This window comes from Pseudorca crassidens, chromosome 14, assembly GCF_039906515.1.
Source record: "Pseudorca crassidens isolate mPseCra1 chromosome 14, mPseCra1.hap1, whole genome shotgun sequence".
In the NCBI taxonomy this organism is placed as follows: Eukaryota; Metazoa; Chordata; class Mammalia; order Artiodactyla; family Delphinidae; genus Pseudorca; species Pseudorca crassidens.
This window is the reverse complement of record NC_090309.1, coordinates 6,156,342-6,177,641: the sequence shown is the minus strand read 5'-3', so window position 1 is coordinate 6,177,641 and position 21,300 is coordinate 6,156,342. Positions and strand designations below refer to the sequence as shown.

The 21,300-nt window shown below is 43.6% G+C and overlaps 1 protein-coding gene across 2 annotated transcripts in view; it reads right to left on the bottom strand.

The window, feature by feature from the left end:
* The window catches only part of CREG2 (cellular repressor of E1A stimulated genes 2), a 76,123-nt gene continuing 54,823 nt past the window's right edge, over positions 1-21,300 (bottom strand). The window contains exon 5 of one of the 2 annotated variants that reach the window (XM_067704132.1): positions 1-837. In XM_067704132.1, the coding sequence (XP_067560233.1) occupies positions 835-837 (3 nt within the window). In that variant the 3' untranslated portion in view covers positions 1-834. Of the gene's footprint in view, positions 838-5,720; positions 6,148-21,300 lie in introns of those variants that run through there. The other variant, XM_067704135.1, reaches the window with a different exon arrangement.

The window sequence follows — 21,300 nt, the reverse complement described above, 5'->3', positions numbered from 1 at the left end:
TTACAAGCTTAAATGAAACCTGGGTTGCCAAGTCTGCAAAGTCTTCCTGGTTCGGTTTGGGGTGTGTAGGAGTGCATTGAGGGAGGAGCACAGGGCTTGACCCCTGGAGGAACAAAGGACAGAGCTTTGCTAGGCTCCCTGGGGCGTGTGTCAAAGGCTCTGCCCGACTGACCCCAGGTGGGTGGTAGAGGCCCTGGAGGCGCCTGCCCCAGGGCGAACTTCTATGGGATGCTACTCAAAGCAGAAAATCCCAGGTGGCTCCTGAGAAGAAGAGATCTCCCTAGGCTCCTCTGAGTCTAAATCTATAAGCCACAGTGGCTCCGGAATGGCTCTCATATGGGTCAGGGGTGCCTTGGGACCTTTCTCCACTTGTCAATCACTATTTGAAATAAGTGATTGAATGAAATGAAAAAGCCCATAAATATGGCACTGAAGCATCAAGGCAGGTAATCGGGCAAAGTTGGTCATTAGGCCACTGACTAGAACATTATCAAACATCCTTTCCAGGGACTGACTCAAATTATAATTGGATCCAGGCCTGGGCATCCTTTATACAGTAGCCTGGTTTGTTTGTTTGTGTTTGTTTTTTAACCTACTAACTACCTCTTCAGTCTTCTGAACGCTGCCAGCATTAAGAGATGATGCATAGGGCTTCCCTGGTGGCGCAGTGGTTGAAGAGTCCGCCTGCCGATGCAGGGGACGCGGGTTCGTGCCCCGGTCCGGGAGGATCCCACATGCCGCGGAGCGGCTGGGCCCGTGAGCCATGGCCGCTGAGCCTGCGCGTCAGGAGCCTGTGCTCCGCAACGGGAAAGGCCACAACAGTGAGAGGCCCGCTTACTGAAAAAAAAAAAAAAAAAAAGAGATGACGGATAAAACCTGACTCCATTCTCCAAAAGATTTCTGTGATGAATTTTCAGGAAGATTTCTGCAGGCATTTCTGGGGTTCTTGCTATCTGTGATGCTAATTTCAGCCTTCTCCCTTTGGAAATGTCAAATTGTCTGTAACACATTAGGTCTTCACTGTCCAGAAAAAAAATTCAGTGTGAGTCACGCATGTAAATTTGAATTTTTTTCGTAGCCACATTTAAAAAGTAGAAAGAAACAGGTGAAATTAATTTTAATAATATATTTTACGCAGCCTAATACACTCACAGTATTTCAACATATATTCAATATTAAAATAACTGAGATTGTTTACATCTTTCTGGTACTAAGTCTTTGGAATACAGTGTGTGTTTTATACTTCTACCCCATCTTAATTAGGACTAGCCACATTTCAAGTGCTCAGTAGCTAAATGTGGCTCGTGGCTATTTTATTGGGCTGTGTAGGACCAGGTAAATACAAATAGATTTCCTGAGACATTGCTATTGTGTCCAGCAAGAACATGGTATTTGGTGCTTGTTGATGGGCTCCAAACACAACTGTGTCTTAATGACTCACACGGGGTCTTAAAAGGTCTTTCCTGACATTTGCTCAATCAAGGTTCTTTCTCAAGTACCAAGGATCTTAGTTCTCAGGAATTTTATGTACCTAGTAGCTCCTGCTTTCAAACTATACTTCAATAAATTTTAAAAAAAGATTCTCTAATAAATATTCCTAAATGGATCAATAGAAACTTTGCCTTACTACCATCTGAAAATTTAGCACCAGTATATGAAACAGTTTACCAGATGATGAAAAATTATGAGGTTGGATATTTACCAAACAATTGTATAAACCTTTTTTATCCTACTGAAAAAAGCAGGCTACAGCATCCCACAAACTTAATAAATACACAGATTTGTAAATGGTTGCTAAAAGCTCATAAACAGGGGTGTGTGTAAGGCTTTGCCTGCTGGTGCAGGCCGTAATTTGTAAGTTCTTAAGTGCATACCTAGTACTGGGTCATCCAGTAATTGCAGCTTGTGTTAGCAGAGCCTGTTATACAATGTCATAGCTCATCATGGTGAGAAAGTCTTCCATTTCCTCAAGTTTGTGGGTTGCACTGCTCTTCTGGAAACAAATAATACATTTGTTCATTTATACTTATATAATGAGGGGTCCTTCTGAGGACATTTAAAAGAAGAGGCAAGGTTCTTCGACTCTCCTTCATTAATCCTATTTAGATAATCACTTGTACGTTTAGAGGGGAACCTAAGAACAAAATAAAGAAATAAAAGAAGGCATATGACAGACTCACTCACCAATATTCAAAATGTTCTATCTCCTTCCTTAATTTTCAGTTTGTCTTTGGAAATATGTATTTTTGGACAGGCAAATAAATATAGCACCATTTTGTTGATAACTGTTATATTTGTCTTTCTAAGAATTTTTCTGTTTCATTTAGCTATCTATGTTGACATATAATTGTTCATAATATTCTCTTATAATTCCTTTTATTTCTGTAAGGTCAGCAATAATGTCCCCTCTCATTCCTGATTTAGTAATTTGAGCTCTTTTGTCAGTCTAACTGAAGGTCTTTCAATTTTGTTTGTCTTTTCAAAAAGCCAATTTTTGGTTGCATTGATTTTCTCTATTATTTTTTCTATTCTCTATCTCATTTATTTCTGCTCTAAGGTCCATTACATACTACTTTCTGCTTGCTTTGGGTTTAGTTTGCTCATTTTTTCTAGTTTCTTAAGGTGAAAGTTTAGGTTATTGCTTTGAGATCATTCTTCTTTTTTAATAAAGGCACTTACAGCTATAAATTTCCCTCTAGGCACTGCTCTACCTGCATCCTGTAAGTTTGAGTATGTTTTATTTTTCATTTTCATTCATTTCAAAGTATTTTCTACTTTTGCCTTGTTTTTTTATTCTTTGACCCATAGGTTATTTAGAAGTGAGTTGCCTAATTTCCACATATTTGTAAATTTCCCAAATTTACTTCTTTTTTTTAAAATTCAAACAACACTTTTTTTAAAATTAATTAATTAATTAATTTTGGCTGTGTTGGGTCTTTGTTGCTGCGCATGGGCTTTCTCGGGTTGTGGCGAGTAGGGGTTACTCTTTGTTGCGGTGCGCGGGCTTCTCATTGTGGTGGCTTCTCTTGTTGTGGAGCATGGGCTCTAGGCACACAGGCTTCAGTAGTTGCAGCACGTGGGCTCAGTAGTTGTGGCTCGCAGGCTCTAGAGCGCAGGCTCAGTAGTTGTGGCACATGGGCTTAGTTGCTCCTCGGCATGTGGGATCTTCCCGGACCAGGGCTTGAACCCATGTACCCTGTGTTGGCAGGCGGATTCTTAACCACTGCGCCACCAGGGAAGCCCCCAAATTTACTTCTGTTACGATTTCTAATTTAATTCCACTGTGTGTGGGGAACATACTTTATATGATTTCAATTAAGTTTAAACTTAAACTTATTGAGAAGTTTAAAACAAAAGTGTTCTTTCATTTCAGTCTAAAGGACCCTCTTCAAATTTCTTGTAAAGCAGGTTTGCTGAAAAATGCATTCTCCTAATTTTTTGTTTGTTTATCTGGGAATGTCTTAATTGCTCCTACATTTTTTTTCCTGACGCGCAGGCTCAGCGGCCATGGCTCACGGGCCCAGCTGCTCCGCGGCATGTGGGATCTTCCCCGACGGGGGCACGAACCCGTGTCCCCTGCATCGGCAGGCGGATTCTCAACCACTGCGCCACCAGGGAAGCCCTGCTCCTACATTTTTCTGAAGTATAGTTTTTCTGAATATGGAATCCTTGGTCTGTTGATGACTGGTCTGAGATTCTCTTAAGTGCCTTGAACCATTAAGTCTCCTAGCTTTGCTAAAGGGCTCTGTGTGCACATCAGGGCATGTTTTCAATGTTCCAGAAGGCCGTTTACAATTCTGCCTTAATTTTCCCTTCTGGGTTGTACAGAGCCTCAAGGTCTCATACGTGAGAGATCAGGGCCTTCTCAGTCTTTCCTGAGCATGCACACGGTTCTGCACAGGCCTATGCCTTTAGATTCCCAAGACTATTTTGGAGGTTTTCAAAGTCCCTATGGACATTTCATTATTCAGCTTTTCAAGTTTCTTGGTCAGCTTCTCATTTGCCCCAGCTATTAGTACTACTTCAGGCAGCTGACAAATTTAAAAATGGCTGGTTATTTTCAATAAATGCCCCTGGGGAAAGGCTATTCTCACTGAACAAGCTCTGAATTAGGTCAAATAAAGATAAACTCTTGTGTTTCCAGGGAACTTCCAGACAGGTCAAATAATGCAGTTCTCTGGGAATGGGGCATTATTGGGGGCTCTGAGCCCATTATGATAGACTGGGTTGGTTGCCAGACTACTGGTTTTCATGGTTAACACAATTGCAAGGCTGTTGGTTTTAAAGGCTGCTGTGGAGCTGGAAAGAGGTGGGTGGAGGAAGGGCAGTTACAACACTGCAAAGCTTGCTGTTCTCACTGAGATTCAGCCATTTTTCTTGAATTAATGCTTCTTGGATTGTTGCAAGCCTTCGCTTAAATTCCAGAGGTCTGAAAAGTTGATTTTGACCATTTTCTGGCGGTGTTTTTATTGCTTTTGTGGAGATGTAGGCTTGCAGAGGTCCTTAATCTGCTAATCCAGAAGTTTTCTTTCTCTGTGTATTATATTTGATATACTTATCTTCATGTTAAGTTGCCAAGGTGAAAGACTCTATATCAAGAAGCAATGAAAAAAATTACAGGAAACTAATACAGATAGATAGGAACTAGCAGGTGACACTAAGGGAAAAGTATTTAGTGCGTCAATAAGATTACTGGTAATGACTTTTAATAGAGAAGAGTAAGACTGCCCAGTGACCAGAGTACTTATTCATTTAAAATATGTATTGGAAGGTACTGTGACCCAGGGCAGTACTACCAGAAGTGTGGTCTGTGGTCTGGTGCCAGTCAGTGAGCTGTTTGTTGATGGTCTGCCACAGGACAAGGGACTTCTTCCAGAGGGTAAATCAATCTACTGTTCCCTTTATCAAAAAAAAGTCTTGGGGGCTTCCCTGGTGGCGCAGTGGTTGAGAGTCCACCTGCCGATGCAGGGGACACGGGTTCGTGCCCCGGTCCGGGAAGATCCCACATGCCACGGAGCGGCTGGGCCCGTGAGCCATGGCCGCTGAGCCTGTGCTTCCGGAGCCTGTGCTCCACAACGGGAGAGGCCACAACAGTGAGAGGCCCGCGTACTGCAGCCAATGCAGGGCATGTGCTCCCACATGTTGCGGAGCAACTAAGCCCGTACACCACAGCTACTGAGCCTGTGTTCTAGATCCCACGAGCCACAACTACTGGATCTTCAAACCACAACTACTGAAGCCCAAGCACCCTAGAGCCCATGCTCAGCAACAAGAGAAGCCTCCGCGATGAGAAGTCCATGCACCACAACGAAGAGTAGCCCTCACTCGTCACGACTAGAGAAAGCTTGCGTGCAGCAATGAAGGTCAACGCAGTCAAAAAAAAAAAAAAAAGTCTTGATATAGAAAGAAAAAATTCAGCTGAACTGAGCAGTGTTCTTAGTGATGGGAACCATACTTTGTATGAGGCACCGTATGGGGAGATGCAAAGATAGGTCAAACATAAGCCTACTTACAATTGAGGAGCAGAGGTAAGCGCACATTTTTCTATGTCTTGTTACTAGGTAAATTGTAATAGGTTCCAGAGAAGCTCCAAACAAGAAGAAAGCTTCCTAATGGAAAAATCTGGCAATGCTTCAAGGAAGCAGTGAATATGAACTAAAATTTGAATGATGGTGAAAAAAATTTTTAGGGAGAAAAATAATTTTTCCAGCTTTATAAGTGACAAGTCAAAACTGATATGCATAAGGTATATAGCATGATGATCCAATATACATTGTGAAATAATTACCATGGTCAAGTCAGAACATCAGTCATCTCACATAAGTACCATTTTATTATTATTTTATGATTTTTAATATAAATTTATTTATTTTTATTTTTGGCTGCATTTGGGTCCTCATTGCTGCACGTGGGCTTTTCTCTAGTTGTGGCGAGCAAGAGCTACTCTTTGTTGTGGTGCACGGGCTTCTCATTGTTGTGGCTTCCCTTGCTGCGGAGCACAGGCTGAAGGTGCACGGGCTTCAGTAGCTGTGGCACGTGGGCTCAGTAGCTGCGGTGCACAGGCTTAGCTGCTCCACGGCACGTGGGATCTTCCCAGACCAGGGCTCGAACCCATGTCCCCAGCGTTGACAGGTGGATTCCTAACCACTGTGCCACCAGGGAAGCCCCAAGTGCCATTTTAAAAGCAATTTTCAAGAATACAATACAGTATTATTAACTATTTTCACCGTGTTGTACATTAGATCCCCAGAACTTATTTACCTTATAACTGAGAGTTTGTACTCTTTGACCAACATCTCCCTATTCCCCCACCCCTCAGCCCCTAGCAACCACCATACTCCTCTCTGCTTGCATGAGATCAACTTTTTTACATTTCAAGTTTAAGTGATACCATATAGTTTGTCTTTCAGTACCTGGTTTATTTTACTTATCATAATGTCCTCCAGCTTCATCTATGTTGTCACAAGTGGCAAGATTTTCTTCTTTTTTAATGGATGAACTACATATATTCTTTATCCATTCACCTATTGACAGACACTTAGGTTGTATCCATATCTTAGTTATTGTGAATAGTGTTGAATGCGATGAAGCTATCTCTTCAAGATATGGATTTCATTTCCTTTGGGTATATAACCAGAAAGGGGATTGCTAGATTGTATGATAGTTCTATTTTCAATTTTTTGAGGAACCTCCATAATATTTTCCATAGTGGCTGTACCAGTTTACATTCCCACCAACAGGGTTCTCTTTTCTCCACATCCTTCCCATCACTTATCTCTTGCCTTTTTTTTTTTTTTTTTTCTGCCTTGCCCTGTGGCACGCAGGATCTTAGTTTCCCCACCAGGGACTGAACGCGTGCCCCCTGCGGTGGAAGTGTGGAGTCCTAACCACTGGACCACCATGGAATTCCCTTGCCTTTTTTTAAAAAAAAAATTATTTTATTTCTTTATTTTTGGCTGTATTGGGTCTTTGTTGCTGCATGAAGGCTTTCTCTAGTTGTGGTGAGCAAGGGCTACTCTTTGTTGCAGTGCGCGGGCTTCTCATTGCTGTGGCTTCTCTTGTTGAGGAGCACAGGCTCTAGGCACATGGGCTTCAGTAGTTGTGGCTCGTGGGCTCTACAGCACAGGCTCAGTAGTTGTGGTGCACGGGCTTCGTTGCTCCACAGCATGTGGGATCTTTCTGGACCAGGGCTCGAACCCACATCCCCCGCATTGGCAGGCAGATTCTTAACCACTGCGCCACCAGGGAAGCCCCTCCCTTCTCTTTTTGATAATAGTAATTCTAACAGGTGTGAGGTAATATTTCACTGTGGTTTTGACTTGCATTTCCCTGATGATTAATCTTTTCACACACCTATTGACCATTTGTATGTCTTCTTGGAAAAATGTCTGTTTGGGTCCTCTGCCATTGTTTAATTGGGTTATGAATGATGATTAAGATTTTGATGGGCTTGATAGGGTAAAACGATAAGACATTTGAGGTAGGACACAGTATAAGCAAAGCTTTGGAGTCCAGTAAGTAGTCAGTTTTGAATGGAAAATAGGGTATAGAAGTTAGAATGAGGTAAGGTCAGAAAGTATTTGAAGCCATATTAGAAAGGACTTGGATTCCATACCATGGAGTTTATCCTTCACTTGGTGGACAATAGGGACCTACTGATATTTTTTGGACCAGGAAGTGACATGATTCTGCCTTGATTTAAAAGATTAACTTCATATCTTTGGAGGAACGGGCGTCTTAAAAGGAAGAGACTAGTCTGGAGCCTGTGCTCCGCAACAAGAGAGGCCATGATAGTGAGAGGCCCACGCACCGCGATGAAGAGTGGCTCCCGCTTGCCACAACTGGAGAAAGCCCTCGCACAGAAACGAAGACCCAACACAGCCAAAATAAATAAATAAATAATTTAAAAAAAAAAAAAAAAGGAAGAGACTAGAGTGAGGGAGACTAGCTAGGATGCTATTTAAATAATGAGACCACTATGATGGACTGAACAACGGTGTTGGCACTGGGATCTGAGAGGAATGACAGCGTATAACAAGTTATGATTGAGGCAGCATTTATAGGTCTTAAAAACTGCTCAAATATGAACACCAAGGGAAAGAAAGGGTGCTTGGAAGGACGACGGTGTCAAACCAAGGTAAAGAAAGCAGCAGGAAGAACTGGTTTGGTGGGACAAGGATGAATTGTCTTGGATTGAGTTGAAGGTGCTTGGCAAGCCATTCAAGTAGAAACGTGCACTGGCGATGTAGGTCAGCAGCTAGAGAGAGAGGTGAGGTCTACCGATCCTAATCTGAGAGGTGACAGCACAGAGATGATTAGGGAGCCATGAGGTTTGAGATGCCCAGCGAAGGAAACTATTTCAAGAGAGAAGGTAGAGAACCTCGGGGGAAGAAGGAGTAGTGGTTGGGAAGGGCAAGAGAATGAGAAACATTGAAAGGAGGAAGACCCCAAGGATACTACTGACTGAAATACTGGGGGCTTGTAAGTATATACCACTTTAAATCATTTGAGGAGAAGCAAGACTGGTAATGCTAAGGAGTAGTAGGATTGAGGGAAGCATTTTCTTTCTTGGGGTGGGGTAGATGGGAATGTTTGTAGACTGAGGAGAAGGAACCAGGGATAAGTATAGATTGAGGATGGAGGTTAGAAGGAGTGGTTGATGGATCAGGTCTGCAAAAAGTCACAAAAAGGATGGGATTGAAGTAGAGGAGGAACCTTAGAAGAAAGGAGGTATATGTCTCTCCTCAACACAGGGGAGAAGGATGAAATGGGAAGTGTGGATACGGAGACATTTTGATGCACACAGGCAGGAAGCTGAAGGCATTCTCAGTGGGCAGCTTACACTTCTCGAGAGAATAGAAAGTGAGGTCACCAGACACCAGGATGGGGCAGGTGTTGCGTTTTGAGAATAAGGGAAAGGATTGAAGTAGCTGCTGGGGAATGAGGTACAGAGTCCACTAGACATGGGTAAATAGATTTCTGAAGACCACTGGGAGCCCAACGGCATCTGAATCCAAGAATGTGTGGTAGAACCAGCTGGCATGATCATCCATGTGGGGGTCCCTGGAGGGCGAAGTAAAGAAAGCAGAGAGTGGGGTCTTCTAGAGATATAATCTAGCCCATTTTCTATGTATTTTACATTATCACTGCAGGTGAAGAGCAGGTTCATGCCTTACTCAGCACTGTAGTCCTAATACCCAGTGCAATTACCATGCTCATACTTCATAAATATTTATTGAACAAATAAGTGCAACAAGATAAAAATTCTTATTAAATGGCTACCACACAGCGGAAGGAGAGAAGCAGTGTTATTTCTAAGGCTGAGTCAGCGCCCTGTCAGCAGCTGTCCTATCTCCACTTGCCAGAGAGAAGACGACAGAACCTCGGCTTCCTTTCCTCTACAGAAACTTCCCACGCCTTCTTATGGCATCACAGAGATCCAGAAAATTCCCTCACCCTCCTTTCTTTTGTCCTCAGGCTTACCTTGCAGTATTGCTCTCTAATTTGGCTTCTCCAGATCTAATAGTTCTAATATCAAGACCACGATCATGGTTTACTACAAATATTTTATCTTCTTTTAACATTAATCAATTAGCATGATGGCTTACAAACCAGTCTTGTGTGAACGCAATGCATGGGAAACATATTAATTCATGGATGAGTTAATAAAACAAGTTCTAAAGCTGCAACGCTGTGCATCAACATCGGCATCAGAGGCAATTTATTGTAATTAAACTTCTTCCAGAAAAAACTTTTTATGCTGCTGAGACTGAAGTCAGGAAATATAGAATTTAGGAGGAGATTGGCTAAGAAGGCAGAGTAGAAAGACCCTGAGCTCACCTCCTCTCACGAGCACAACAAAATCACAACTATCTGCAAAATAACCATCGATGAAATCGACCAGAACCTACCAGAAAAGATCTTCTGCAACTAAAGACATAAAGAAGGAACCACAACCAGATGGGTAAGAGGAGCAGACTTGTGATATAATCAAGTCCCATACCCCCAGGTTGGTGGCCCATAAATGGAGAATAGTTATATTGCAGGGGTTCCCCCACAAGAGTGGGAGCCCTGAGCCCCAGGTCTGGCTCCCCAGCCCAGGGGTCCTGCAATGGGGAAGACGAGCCCCCGGAGCATTCAGCTTTGAAGGCCAGTGGGGCTTAATTTCAGGAGTCCAAAAGCACTGGGGGAAGACTTCACTCCTAAAGGGCGCACACAAAATCCTATACACACTGGGACCCAGGGGAAAAGCAGTAATTTGATAGAAGCCTGGGCCAGACCTACCTGCCGGTCTTGGAGAGTCTCCTGGAGAGGCAAGGAGTGGCTGTGACTCATTCTGGGGACATAGACACTGGTGGAAGCCATATTTGGGAGCTGGTGGCTACCATCTTGGGATCTTCACTCTAGCTCATTAGCCCAAGACCTGGCTCCCCCAACAGGCTACAGTTGCCAGTGCTGGGATACCTCAGGCCAAACAACTAACTGGGTGGGGACACAGCCCCACCCATCAGCAGACACACTGCCCTAAATCTTCCTTAGCCCACAGCCACCTCTAGACATGGCCCTGCCAACTAGAAGGCCAAGGCCCAGCTCCACCCACCAGTGGGCTGGCACCTGCCCTGCCCTCCAGGAAGCCTGCACAAGCCTCCAGGCTAGCCTCACCCACCAGGGGGCAGACACCAGATACAAGAAAACCACAATCCCAGCCTGCGGACCCAGCCAGCCTGCAGCAGGCCAGACCCTACCCTAGGACCAGCTGGGCCCCAGCCCAGTCGCCCAGTTCACTAGGAGGCCAACACAACCTTCAGGACACTCCAGACCCCATGCCCACCTGGGTCAGGAACCGGCCCCCTCACCAAAACTGATACGACACCAGCTCTGAGGTCCCTGAGTCCTGCAGCAAGACTCAGGACTTGGCTCTGCCTGCCAATGGTCCGGCAGTAACCTCAGGTGCCGACTCACCCACCAGGGGGAGGGCAACAGGCCTGGAGTCTTCTGGTCCCTGACTCCGCCCTCCAGGGAGCCAGCACTAGCCCTGGGCCCCAGCTGGGGCTCTGCAGTCATCTGCTTCGTGACCAAGCCCTGCTAAACAGCAGCCAGCAGTGTCTGCACAAGGCAGGGCCTGACAAGCAACTGGGCTAGGGGCAAACCAAGACTACAAGACCACCCACATAGCCAGCCCACCACAACAGAAGGACCCATGCATCCCTCTGAGGGGAGATCCCTAGAGCAAACAGCTTGGGTGATGAGAGGGGAGTGCGATGTTGGGACGCATAGGATGTCTCCTATAGGAGGCCACTTCTCCAAGGATGAGAAGCATTACTAACTCTACTACATACAGAAAAGTACAAATAGCAACTTAGACAAAATGAGGTGGCTGAGGAACATGTTCCAGATAAAGGAACAAGATAAAACCCCAGAAGAAGAACTAAGTGAAGTGGAGATAGGCAATCTACGCAAGAAAGAGTTCAGAGTAATGATTGTAAAGATGATCGAACTGCTTGAGAGAAGAATGGATGCCCAGTGTGAGAAGTTAGACGTTTTTTTTTTTTTTTTTTTTGGGACGTGGGCCTCTCACTGCTGTGGCCTCTCCCATTGCGGAGCACAGGCTCTGGACGCGCAGGCTCAGCGGCCATGGCTCATGGGCCCAGCTGCTCCGCGGCATGTGGGATCTTCCCGGACCGGGGCATGAACCTGTGTCTCCTGCATCGGCAGGTGGACTCTCAACCACTGCGCCACCAGGGAAGCCCAGAAGTTAGAAGTTTTAAACAAAAGCTTAGAAAATATAAAGAACAACCAAACAGAGATGTAGAATACAATAACTGAAATGAAAAATACACTAGAAGGAATAACAGTAGAATAAATGATACAGAACAGATCAGTGAGCTCAAGACAGAGTAGTGGAAATCACTGCTGATGAACAGAAAAAAGAAAAAAGAATGAAAAGAAAGGAGGACAGTTTAAGAAACCTCTGGGACAACGTCAAGCACACCAATATTCACATTTTAGGGGTCCCAGAAGGAGAAGAGGGAGAGAAAGGGGCTGAGAACACATTTTAAGACATAATAGCTGAAAACTTTCCTAACCTGGGAAAGGAAACAGTCACCCAAGTCCAGAAAGCACAGAGAATCCCATACAGGATTAACTCAAAGAGGAACACACAAAGACACATTGTAATTAAAATGACAAAAATTAAAGATAGAGAATATTAAAAGTAGCAGGGGAAAAACAACAAATAACATATAAGGGAACTCCCATAAGTCTGTCAGCTGATTTTTCAGCAGAAACTCTGCAGGCCAGAAGGGAGTGGCACACTATTTTTAAAGTGATGAAAGGGAAAAACCTACAATCAAGAATACTCTACCCAGCAAGGCTCTCCTTCAGATCTGATGGAGTGATGAAAAGCTTTAAAGTAAAGCAAAACTAAAAGAGTTCAGCACCATGAAACTAGCTTTACAACAAATGTTAAAGGAACTTCTCTACGTAAAAGAGAAAAGGCCAGAAATAGAAATAAGAAAATTATGAAATGAAAAAGCTCACCAGAAAAAGCAAACATACCATAAAGGGAGGAAATCATCCACACACAAAACTAATAGGGAGGTTAAAAGACAAAAGTAAAATCACCTATATCCACAATAAGCAGTTAAGGGATACACAAAACAATTAAATGTAAAATGTGATATCAAAAACAGTAATCGTGGGGCTTCCCTGGTAGCTCAGTGGTTGAGAGTCCGCCTGCCGATGCAGAGGACATGGGTTCGTGCCCTGGTCCGGGAAGATCCCACATGCCGCAGAGCGGCTGGGCCTGTGAGCCATGGCCGCTGAGCCTGCACGTCCGGAGCCTGTGCTCCACAACGGGAGAGGTCACAACAGTGAGAGGCCCGCGTAACGCAAAAAAAAAAAAAAAAAAAAGCTTTTGAGAATTGGGAGGCTGATGGTATAAATTGTGGTCTGAGTCCAAAGACCGTGAAAACCACAAACACCAATGTTCAGAAGCAGGGGAAGAGGAATGTCCCAGCTCAAGAAAAGATAGAAATTTCACCCCCTCCCCCTTTTTGTCCTATTCAGACCTCCAGTGGCTTGCAGGATGCCCACTTGCATCCACGAGGGCGCTCTTCTTTACTCAGTCTATGAATTCAAATGCTAATCTCTTCTGGAAACACTGTCACAAACACTCAGAAACAATGCTTACCTAGCTCTCTAGTCACCTTTTAACCCAATCAAGTTGACGCATTAAATTAACCATGACATGCAGGTTTCCTCTTCGTCATTTAACTGATGAGGAGACAAAGGGACTGTCTCAGCGAATTAAGATTTGATTGGGGGGGGCATATCCCTGACTAGGCCACTGAGCCAAGTGTAGTGGACATCTGTTGGGTATGCCTGCCCAGGGCCCATTTTCTGTTCTTCTGCCAGGAGCACCACGATTTTTTTGTGGAACTAGCCTTTTATTCTGGACACAGTCTTGATTGGAATGTCACTGGAGATGCTTCCCCCCTCTCACTCAAGGATTGGTAAGGAATTCAACTTAGTCCAAAAGGGGGCTCTCTTCCAGATCCTGAATTGGAAGAGCACAAAGCTGGAAAGGGTTGGAGAACATTTGTTCAGAGGCCAGGACTCTGAAGAGACCTTCCCTTGGCGCCTGCACCAGACTTCCAGCTGCTCTGTGTCGATCCTTCAGAAGCCAGCAACTTTGACTTCCTTCCAAGTCTGTGGCCACCCCTGAAGCTTACCAACTCTTTCCTTTGCTGAAGTTAAGCAGAAGTGGTTTCCACTGATTCCACTGTATTCTATCTTTCAGGAGATTCCCTTAAAGACAAAATCAGAAAGGGCGGCAAGGAAACACTGAAGTTTATCCCCACACAAGTGGAGCACACCGTTCTCTTTAAAAGCACAGTCGGCCTTCCCTGGTGGTTAAGAATCTGCCTGCCCATAGAGGGAACTTTCCTCAACATAATAAAGGCCATATATGACAAACCCACAGCCAACATCGTCCTCAATGGTGAAAAACTGAAAGCATTTCCACTAAGATCAGGAACAAGACAAGGTTGCCCACTCTCACCACTCTTATTCAACGTAGTTTTGGAAGTTTTAGCCACAGCAATCAGAGAAGAAAAAGAAATAAAAGGAATCCAAATCGGAAAAGAAGAAGTAAAGCTGTCAGTGTTTGCAGATGACATGATACTATACATAGAGAATCCTAAAGATGCTACCAGAAAACTACTAGAGCTAATCAATGAATTTGGTAAAGTAGCAGGATACAAAATTAATGCACAGAAATCTCTGACATTCCTATACACTAATGATGAAAAATCTGAAAGTGAAATCAAGAAAACACTCCCATTTACCACTGCAACAAAAAGAATAAAATATCTAGGAATAAACCTACATAAGGAGACAAAAGACCTGTATGCAGAAAATTATAAGACACTGATAAAAGAAATTAAAGATGATACAAATAGATGGAGAGATATACCATGTTCTTGGATTGGAAGAATCAACATTGAGAAAATGACTCTACTACCCAAAGCAATCTACAGGTTCAATGCAATCCCTATCAAACTACCACTGGCATTTTTCACAGAACTAGAACAAAAAATTTCACAATTTGTATGGAAACACAAAAGACCCCGAATAGCCAAAGCAATCTTGAGAACGAAAAATGGAGCTGGAGGAATTAGGCTTCCTGACCTCAGACTATACTACAAAGCTACAGTAATCAAGACAGTATGGTACTGGCACAAAAACAGAAATATAGATAAATGGAAGAGGATAGAAAGCCCAGAGATAAACCCACGCACATATGGTCACCTTATCTTTGATAAAGGAGGCAGGAATGTACAGTGGAGAAAGGACAGCCTCTTCAATAACTGGTTCTGGGAAAACTGGACAGGTACGTGTAAAAGTATGAGATTAGATCACTCCCTAGCACCATACACAAAAATAAGCTCAAAATGAATTAAAGACCTAAATATAAGGCCAGAAACTATCAAACTCTTAGAGGAAAACATAGGCAGAACACTCTATGACATAAATCACAGAAAGATCCTTTTTGACCCACCTCCCAGAGAAATGAAAATAAAAACAAAAAGAAACAGATGGGAGCTAATGAAACTTCAAAGCTTTTGCACAGCAAAGGAAACCATAAACAAGACGAAAAGACAACCCTCAGAATGGGAGAAAATATTTGCAAGTGAAGCAACTGACAAAGGATTCAGCTCCAAAATTTACAAGCAGCTCATGCAGCTCAATAACAAAAAAACAAACAACCCAATCCAAAAATGGGCAGAAGACCTAAATAGACATTTCTCCAAAGAAGATATACAGATTGCCAACAAACACATGAAAGAATGCTCAACATCATTAATCATTGGAGAAATGCAAATCAAAACTACAATGAGGTATCACCTCACACCAGTCAGAATGGCCATCATCAAAAAATCTAGAAACAATAAATGCTGGAGAGGGTGTGGAGAAAAGGGAACACTCTTGCACTGCTGGTGGGAATGTGAATTGGTACAGCCACTATGGAGAACAGTATGGAGGTTCCTTAAAAAACTACAGATGGAACTACCATATAACCCAGCAATCCCACTACTGGGCATATACCCTGAGAAAACCATAATTCAAAAAGAGTCATGTACCAAAATGTTCACTTCAGCTCTATTTACAATAGCCAGGAGATGGAAACAACCTAAGTGTCCACCATCGGATGAATGGATAAAGAAGATGTGGCACATATATACAATGGAATATTACTCAGCCATAAAAAGAAACGAAATTGAGCTATTTGTAATGAGGTGGATGGACCTAGAGTCTGTCATACAGAGTGAAGTAAGTCAGAAAGAGAAAGACAAATACCGTATGCTAACACATATATATGGAATTTAAGAAAAAAAAATGTCGTGAAGAACCTAGGGGTAAGACAGGAATAAAGACAGAGACCTACTAGAGAATGGACTTGAGGATATGGGGAGGGGGAAGGGTAAGCTGTGACAAAGTGAGAGTGGCGTGGACATATATACACTACCAAACGTAAAATAGATAGCTAGTGGGAAGCAGCTGCATAGCACAGGGAGATCAGCTCGGTGCTTTGTGACCACCTAGAGGGGTGGGATAGGGAGGGTGGGAGGGACGGAGACACAAGAGGGAAGAGATATGGCAACATATGTATATGTATAACTGATTCACTTTGTTATAAAGCAGAAACTAAAACACCATTGTAAAGCAATTATACTCCAATAAAGATGTAAAAAAAACAAAAAAAAAGAATCTGCCTGCCAATGCAGGGGACAAAGGTTCGAGCCCTAGTCCGGGAAGATCCCAAATGTCACGGAGCAACTAAACCCGTGCGCCACAACTACTGAGCCTGCGCTCTAGAGCCCATGAGCCACAACTACTGAGCCCGCGTGCCACAACTACTGAAGCCGGCGTACCTAGACCCTGTGCTCCGCAACAAGAGAAGCCACTGCAATGAGAAGCCCGTGCACCTCAACAAAGAGTAGCCGACGCTCGCTGCAACTAGAGAAAGCCCGCGCACAGCAGCAAAGACCCAACACAGACAAAAATAAAGAAATACATTAAAAAAGTAAAACTAAAACACTTGGCTTCCTTAAAAAAATAAATAAATAAAATAAAAGCACTGTCATTTGGTGTCTCAGTGGAACTTCTCAAGATCTTCCTCTTCTTCCTTATGGGTAAACAGAGTCTGCTCAGTGTTGTGTAATTAGGGAGTGATGGAGTTGGCACCTATATTCGGTTGTCTGACTCAGTAATGTTGTGTTGGGATCTCTCAAATCACTCCTAGGGGCGTTCATCCTGGTCTCAGGTTGTGATTTGGGTGCCACCACTTATACCCTGTGGGATCCGGGAGCGCCTCCTCTGTGCCTCTATTTTCCAAGTCTGTAACATGGAGATTGTTAGGCTGTATATATGTATATATGTTTGCCTAATTATCCACAATGGGAGAAAACTAATCAGACAAGCTCAGAGGCATGTCAATGGAGAAACATTTTAGAGGCTATACATTTTATCAGTTATACCAAATTGTTACACAAACATTGTACATGTGCTTTTAGAAGTAGACTTAAAGCAAGCATTGTTATACAGCAGTTATTCTCAGCGACAAGTTCACTAGAGAATTCTCTTTGTATCCTGAACATTGGGGGCAACAGCACAGTTAGAAGTAAAACAATAATTTTCAATATTGATAGCAAGAAACAGTTCAATTAAGTTAGTAGAATAGGTCTTACAGGTCTGGTCTGGGTTTTTGGGTCAGTTGCTTGCCACTGTTGTCATCTTTTTCTCATCCTGGATGTCATTTGGGGATATATTAAGTAAATATATATACTTAGTATGTATTAAGTCCTTTCTTAATATAAAAGGCAACAGCCAGCCCACAGCTGCAGCTACTACCTTATTGTCTAGCTTCTTTTTTCACTATAATGGCAGCCAACAGCTCCACAACACACTTAGGAGTGTTTATGAGTTCTCTGTACTCTCCTGGTGGCCTCCATGCATCAAGAACAGCCGCCATTGGGGCCCATATATTAATGGATGGCCACCCATGATTCCCCCCGCAACTTCCCATTCCCATCCCTTATTTCCCGATGTCTTGGTGCTCATGGGAGTTTCCTTGGTCTCCTAGCTGGCTTGCCAATTGTTGGGCTGCCCCCTACAGGCCTGCAAGCCCTGTAATTGCCCAGCCTCAAGACTGAAGAAAGGGGGCTTCCCTGGTGGTGCAGTGGTTAAGAATCTACCTGCCAATGTAGGGGACAAGGATTCAAGCCCTGGTCCGGGAAGATCCCACATGCCGCGGAGCAACTAAGCTTGTGTGCCACAACTAATGAGCCTGTGCTGTAGAGCCCGCGAGTCACAACTGCTGAAGCCCGTGCGCCTAGAGCCCATGCTCTGCAACAAGAGAAGCCACCGCAATGAGAAATCCTCGCACCGCAATGAAGAGTAGCCCCCGCTCGCCGCAACTAGAGAAAGCCTGCACGCAGCAACGAAGACCCAACGCAGCAAAAACAAACAAGTAAAATAAATAAATAAAATAAATTAATTTATTAAAAAAAAAGACTGAAGAAAGAGCCTGGAGAGCGACAGAGACAGCAACAGAGAGAGACATCAATGGTTCATTAGATAAGGGATCTTACAAGTCTGAAGCAAGGTCCTGGAGACACCCCGCCATGTACTGTAGACCACAGGCAGGAAACGCAGCAGTCTGCAGTCCCGGGGGGATGGGGGGGTACTGGAGGCTACCAGTTATAGGGGGAATTGACATCAGGTTGGCTCATCAGTTACCAGGGGAAGCAGCGGCTGGGGCAGGGGGCAAGCTTGTAGGCAGTTACTGATTAAGTCCTGTAATTAAGAGGATTGGATAGTCATGTGAGTCGGGTGTAGGCGAAGCAGGGACTCGTAGAGCAGGGGATGGGCGGAGAGCAAGGGAACAGCCATCTTGGGTTGCCTGACCGTACAAAGATGTTGGATTGCCTGACCCTAAGGCTCCTTCCCCACTCTCAAATTCTCTCTCTTTCTGTGTGAAATTGTGGGTAGAAAATAGAATGTAAGAATAACAAACATTTCCTCTGTGTTCACTATGTGCCAGGTCCTATGCTACACACTTCATTTGTATTAACTCATTTAATCCTCACAACAACCAGCCTCTATGACAGAGGCCCCGTTGGGGCACGGGCTTTATTTTATTCACTGTTGTATCCACTCTGGGCTTGGCATAAAGTATATGATCAATAAGTGTTAGAGCAGATGAACAAACAAGTGAAATAAAAAATCCATGAATGAATAGAAAGGGGAGAGAGACCAATTGCCTCCAAATCGAATTCTATGGTCTTCTGACCTTCTTGCAGTTCATTTGGGCTCTCATTACTTCTCAGGTAAGCTCTAGTGTTTTAAGGAAATTCTTGAATTAGTTCCTCTTTTTTTTCAGCTGCTGTGAAGATATGACTTCTGAATCTTTCTTCTTTCACTTTTTCTTCTTTCAAGTAGCACCAATAACTGAGCCCAATGGTGCAAGTACTTAGATGACAATCGGACATCATTTTTAACATTAATTAATTAATGTATTTATGGCTGAGTTGGGTCGTTGTTGCTGCATGCGGGCTTTCTCTAGTTGTGGTGAGCGGGGGCTACTCTTCGTTGCGGTGCGCGGGCTTCTCACTGCGGTGGCTTCTCTTGTTGCGCAGCACGGGCTCTAGGCGCGTGGGCTTCAGTAGTTGTGGCTCACGGGCTCTAGAGCACAGGCTCAGTAGATGTGGCGCACGGGCTTAGTTACTCCACGGCATGCGGGATCTTCCCGGACTAGGGCTCGAACCCGTGTCCCCTACCTTGGCAGGCGGATTCTTAACCACTGCACCACCAGGGAAGCCCGGACATCATTTTCTTGACCCGTACTTAGATAAGAAAGGCTCTAAGGGTTCCAAGATGGTATGTTACTGCCCACATCACTCAGGTTTAATGGGGAGTTTTCTATGACCAGTTCACTGAGGAAAAGCACAAACAAGCTTGGGCTTAGTTGATGGTATGCTGGCATCGCTGAAGGGGACAGCTGCAGCACCGTGGCTTCAACCAGGAGGGTGTCCGAAGGACAACGGGCGAGGAAACTCCTGGGCAGATCCACCTGGATGGAGCGATGGCCAAAGAGGTGGTCTACATTGGTTCATGGACAATAGTTAATGGTTTCCAGGAAAGAAGGTTTCATTCGCTCCTCTGGGAATGAACCTCACCTGAACTGCTAACTGAGATGAAAAGAAACACGAGATGGATAGAGGAAGAAGGAAGTTATGGATATCAACTGTGGCTTTGTGACCCGTGATATAACAGGAGCTACAGAAGTTATTATCTTTTCCTCCCTGCTTGCTGCTCATTTGTTCATCTGCATTAACCCCAAATTTCCCTCTTCCTTTCCTCTATTGTGTTATATGAGGAGTACTGGTGGCGATTAATGTTATAATTTGGTCTTTGGGTTACAGAACATCCAGGCAGGAATTAATATCACCCAGAGTGGGATACAGTGGCTGATGGGACTTTAAATCTCCTCTTTTCAGGGAGAGACTGTGAGTATCTTTATTTGTACAAAGTGGGCTTGCATCTTGTAAGGGCGACGCATGAGGTTTGTTGGTGGTGAATAGATGTTTAAATGTGTATTGAAGTGTGTAGATGTCGAGTAGTGGAAGGGGTGAACTAGGCCAATTATCGACCAATTGTTTCTTAAATCCACAATGTCTCTTTTCTACTTGGTTCTGTCATGTCGAGGCTGGGGATCTGCAAACTCTCTTGGAGTGTGGGATCTGGGGGTCCCGGGCTCTCTTGCTAGATGACTTCCTGTTATCTTCTGCCAGCAAGAGGCACTGATGGGAGATCCTAGGAGAGGAGAAGGAGAGAAACTCTGCTCCTTCAACAGGTGAGATTCCGTAAGTATTCAAGAGTGTTTACACTCAAGTTAATGGAAGAATAAGAAACCATATTGTCAGCTTTTCCAGATATTTGGATCTTATATTTGAAGTTGCTAACTGACTGAAGTATTGCAAGACCAAATTACATTGTATTAAAAAATACAAACATCAGTACGTAATCACTATCGCTAATGTCACTAATGTCACTAACAAATTTACCCTGGAAATTCTGACTGCTCTCTCTTGAAAAGCCTGTGGAACACTATCCTCCGCACAGGTCACTGGGCATTCCTGATTTATTAAAATGTGCAAAGAGAGCATGCATTTTTCTCAGTGGTAACATTAGGAACCCCTTTGATCTCTGTTGACTGTTTAGCTGAAGGGATTTGGATATCTTTGTTGTCATCAGAAAAGACAAAGAGTTGTCACTGTTAATAGCTCTTTGCTCTTTAGCTAAAATGATGGAATCTTTATAGGAATCATGTATGAATACTTGGTGAGTAATTCTGTGTCTTAAAGATATGTGAAAATAAATTAAAAAGTAATTTTTTGGTTGCACAATATTGAGAATGTACTAAATGCCACTGAATTGCACACTTTCAAATGGTTAATTCTGTGATATGTGGATTTTACTTCAATTTTATTTCTCTTAAAGTATCTGTTTTTTGCAGTGAAACACTTCTTTGGCTAAAGTTTTCACCTAGATTCAAGGATGTTTAAAAGATTTCGCATTGCCTGCTTCAGTTTAAACTTATGCTGAGACTCATTTCATAGTTCTTAGGTTTTGGGTAGCTTTGTTTTCAGTGAAGCTCATGAGTTTTAATCATTTCATAGATGAAACATGATGTGGAGGACTTGTTTGCACTGGCCATTTAAACCAACTATTTCA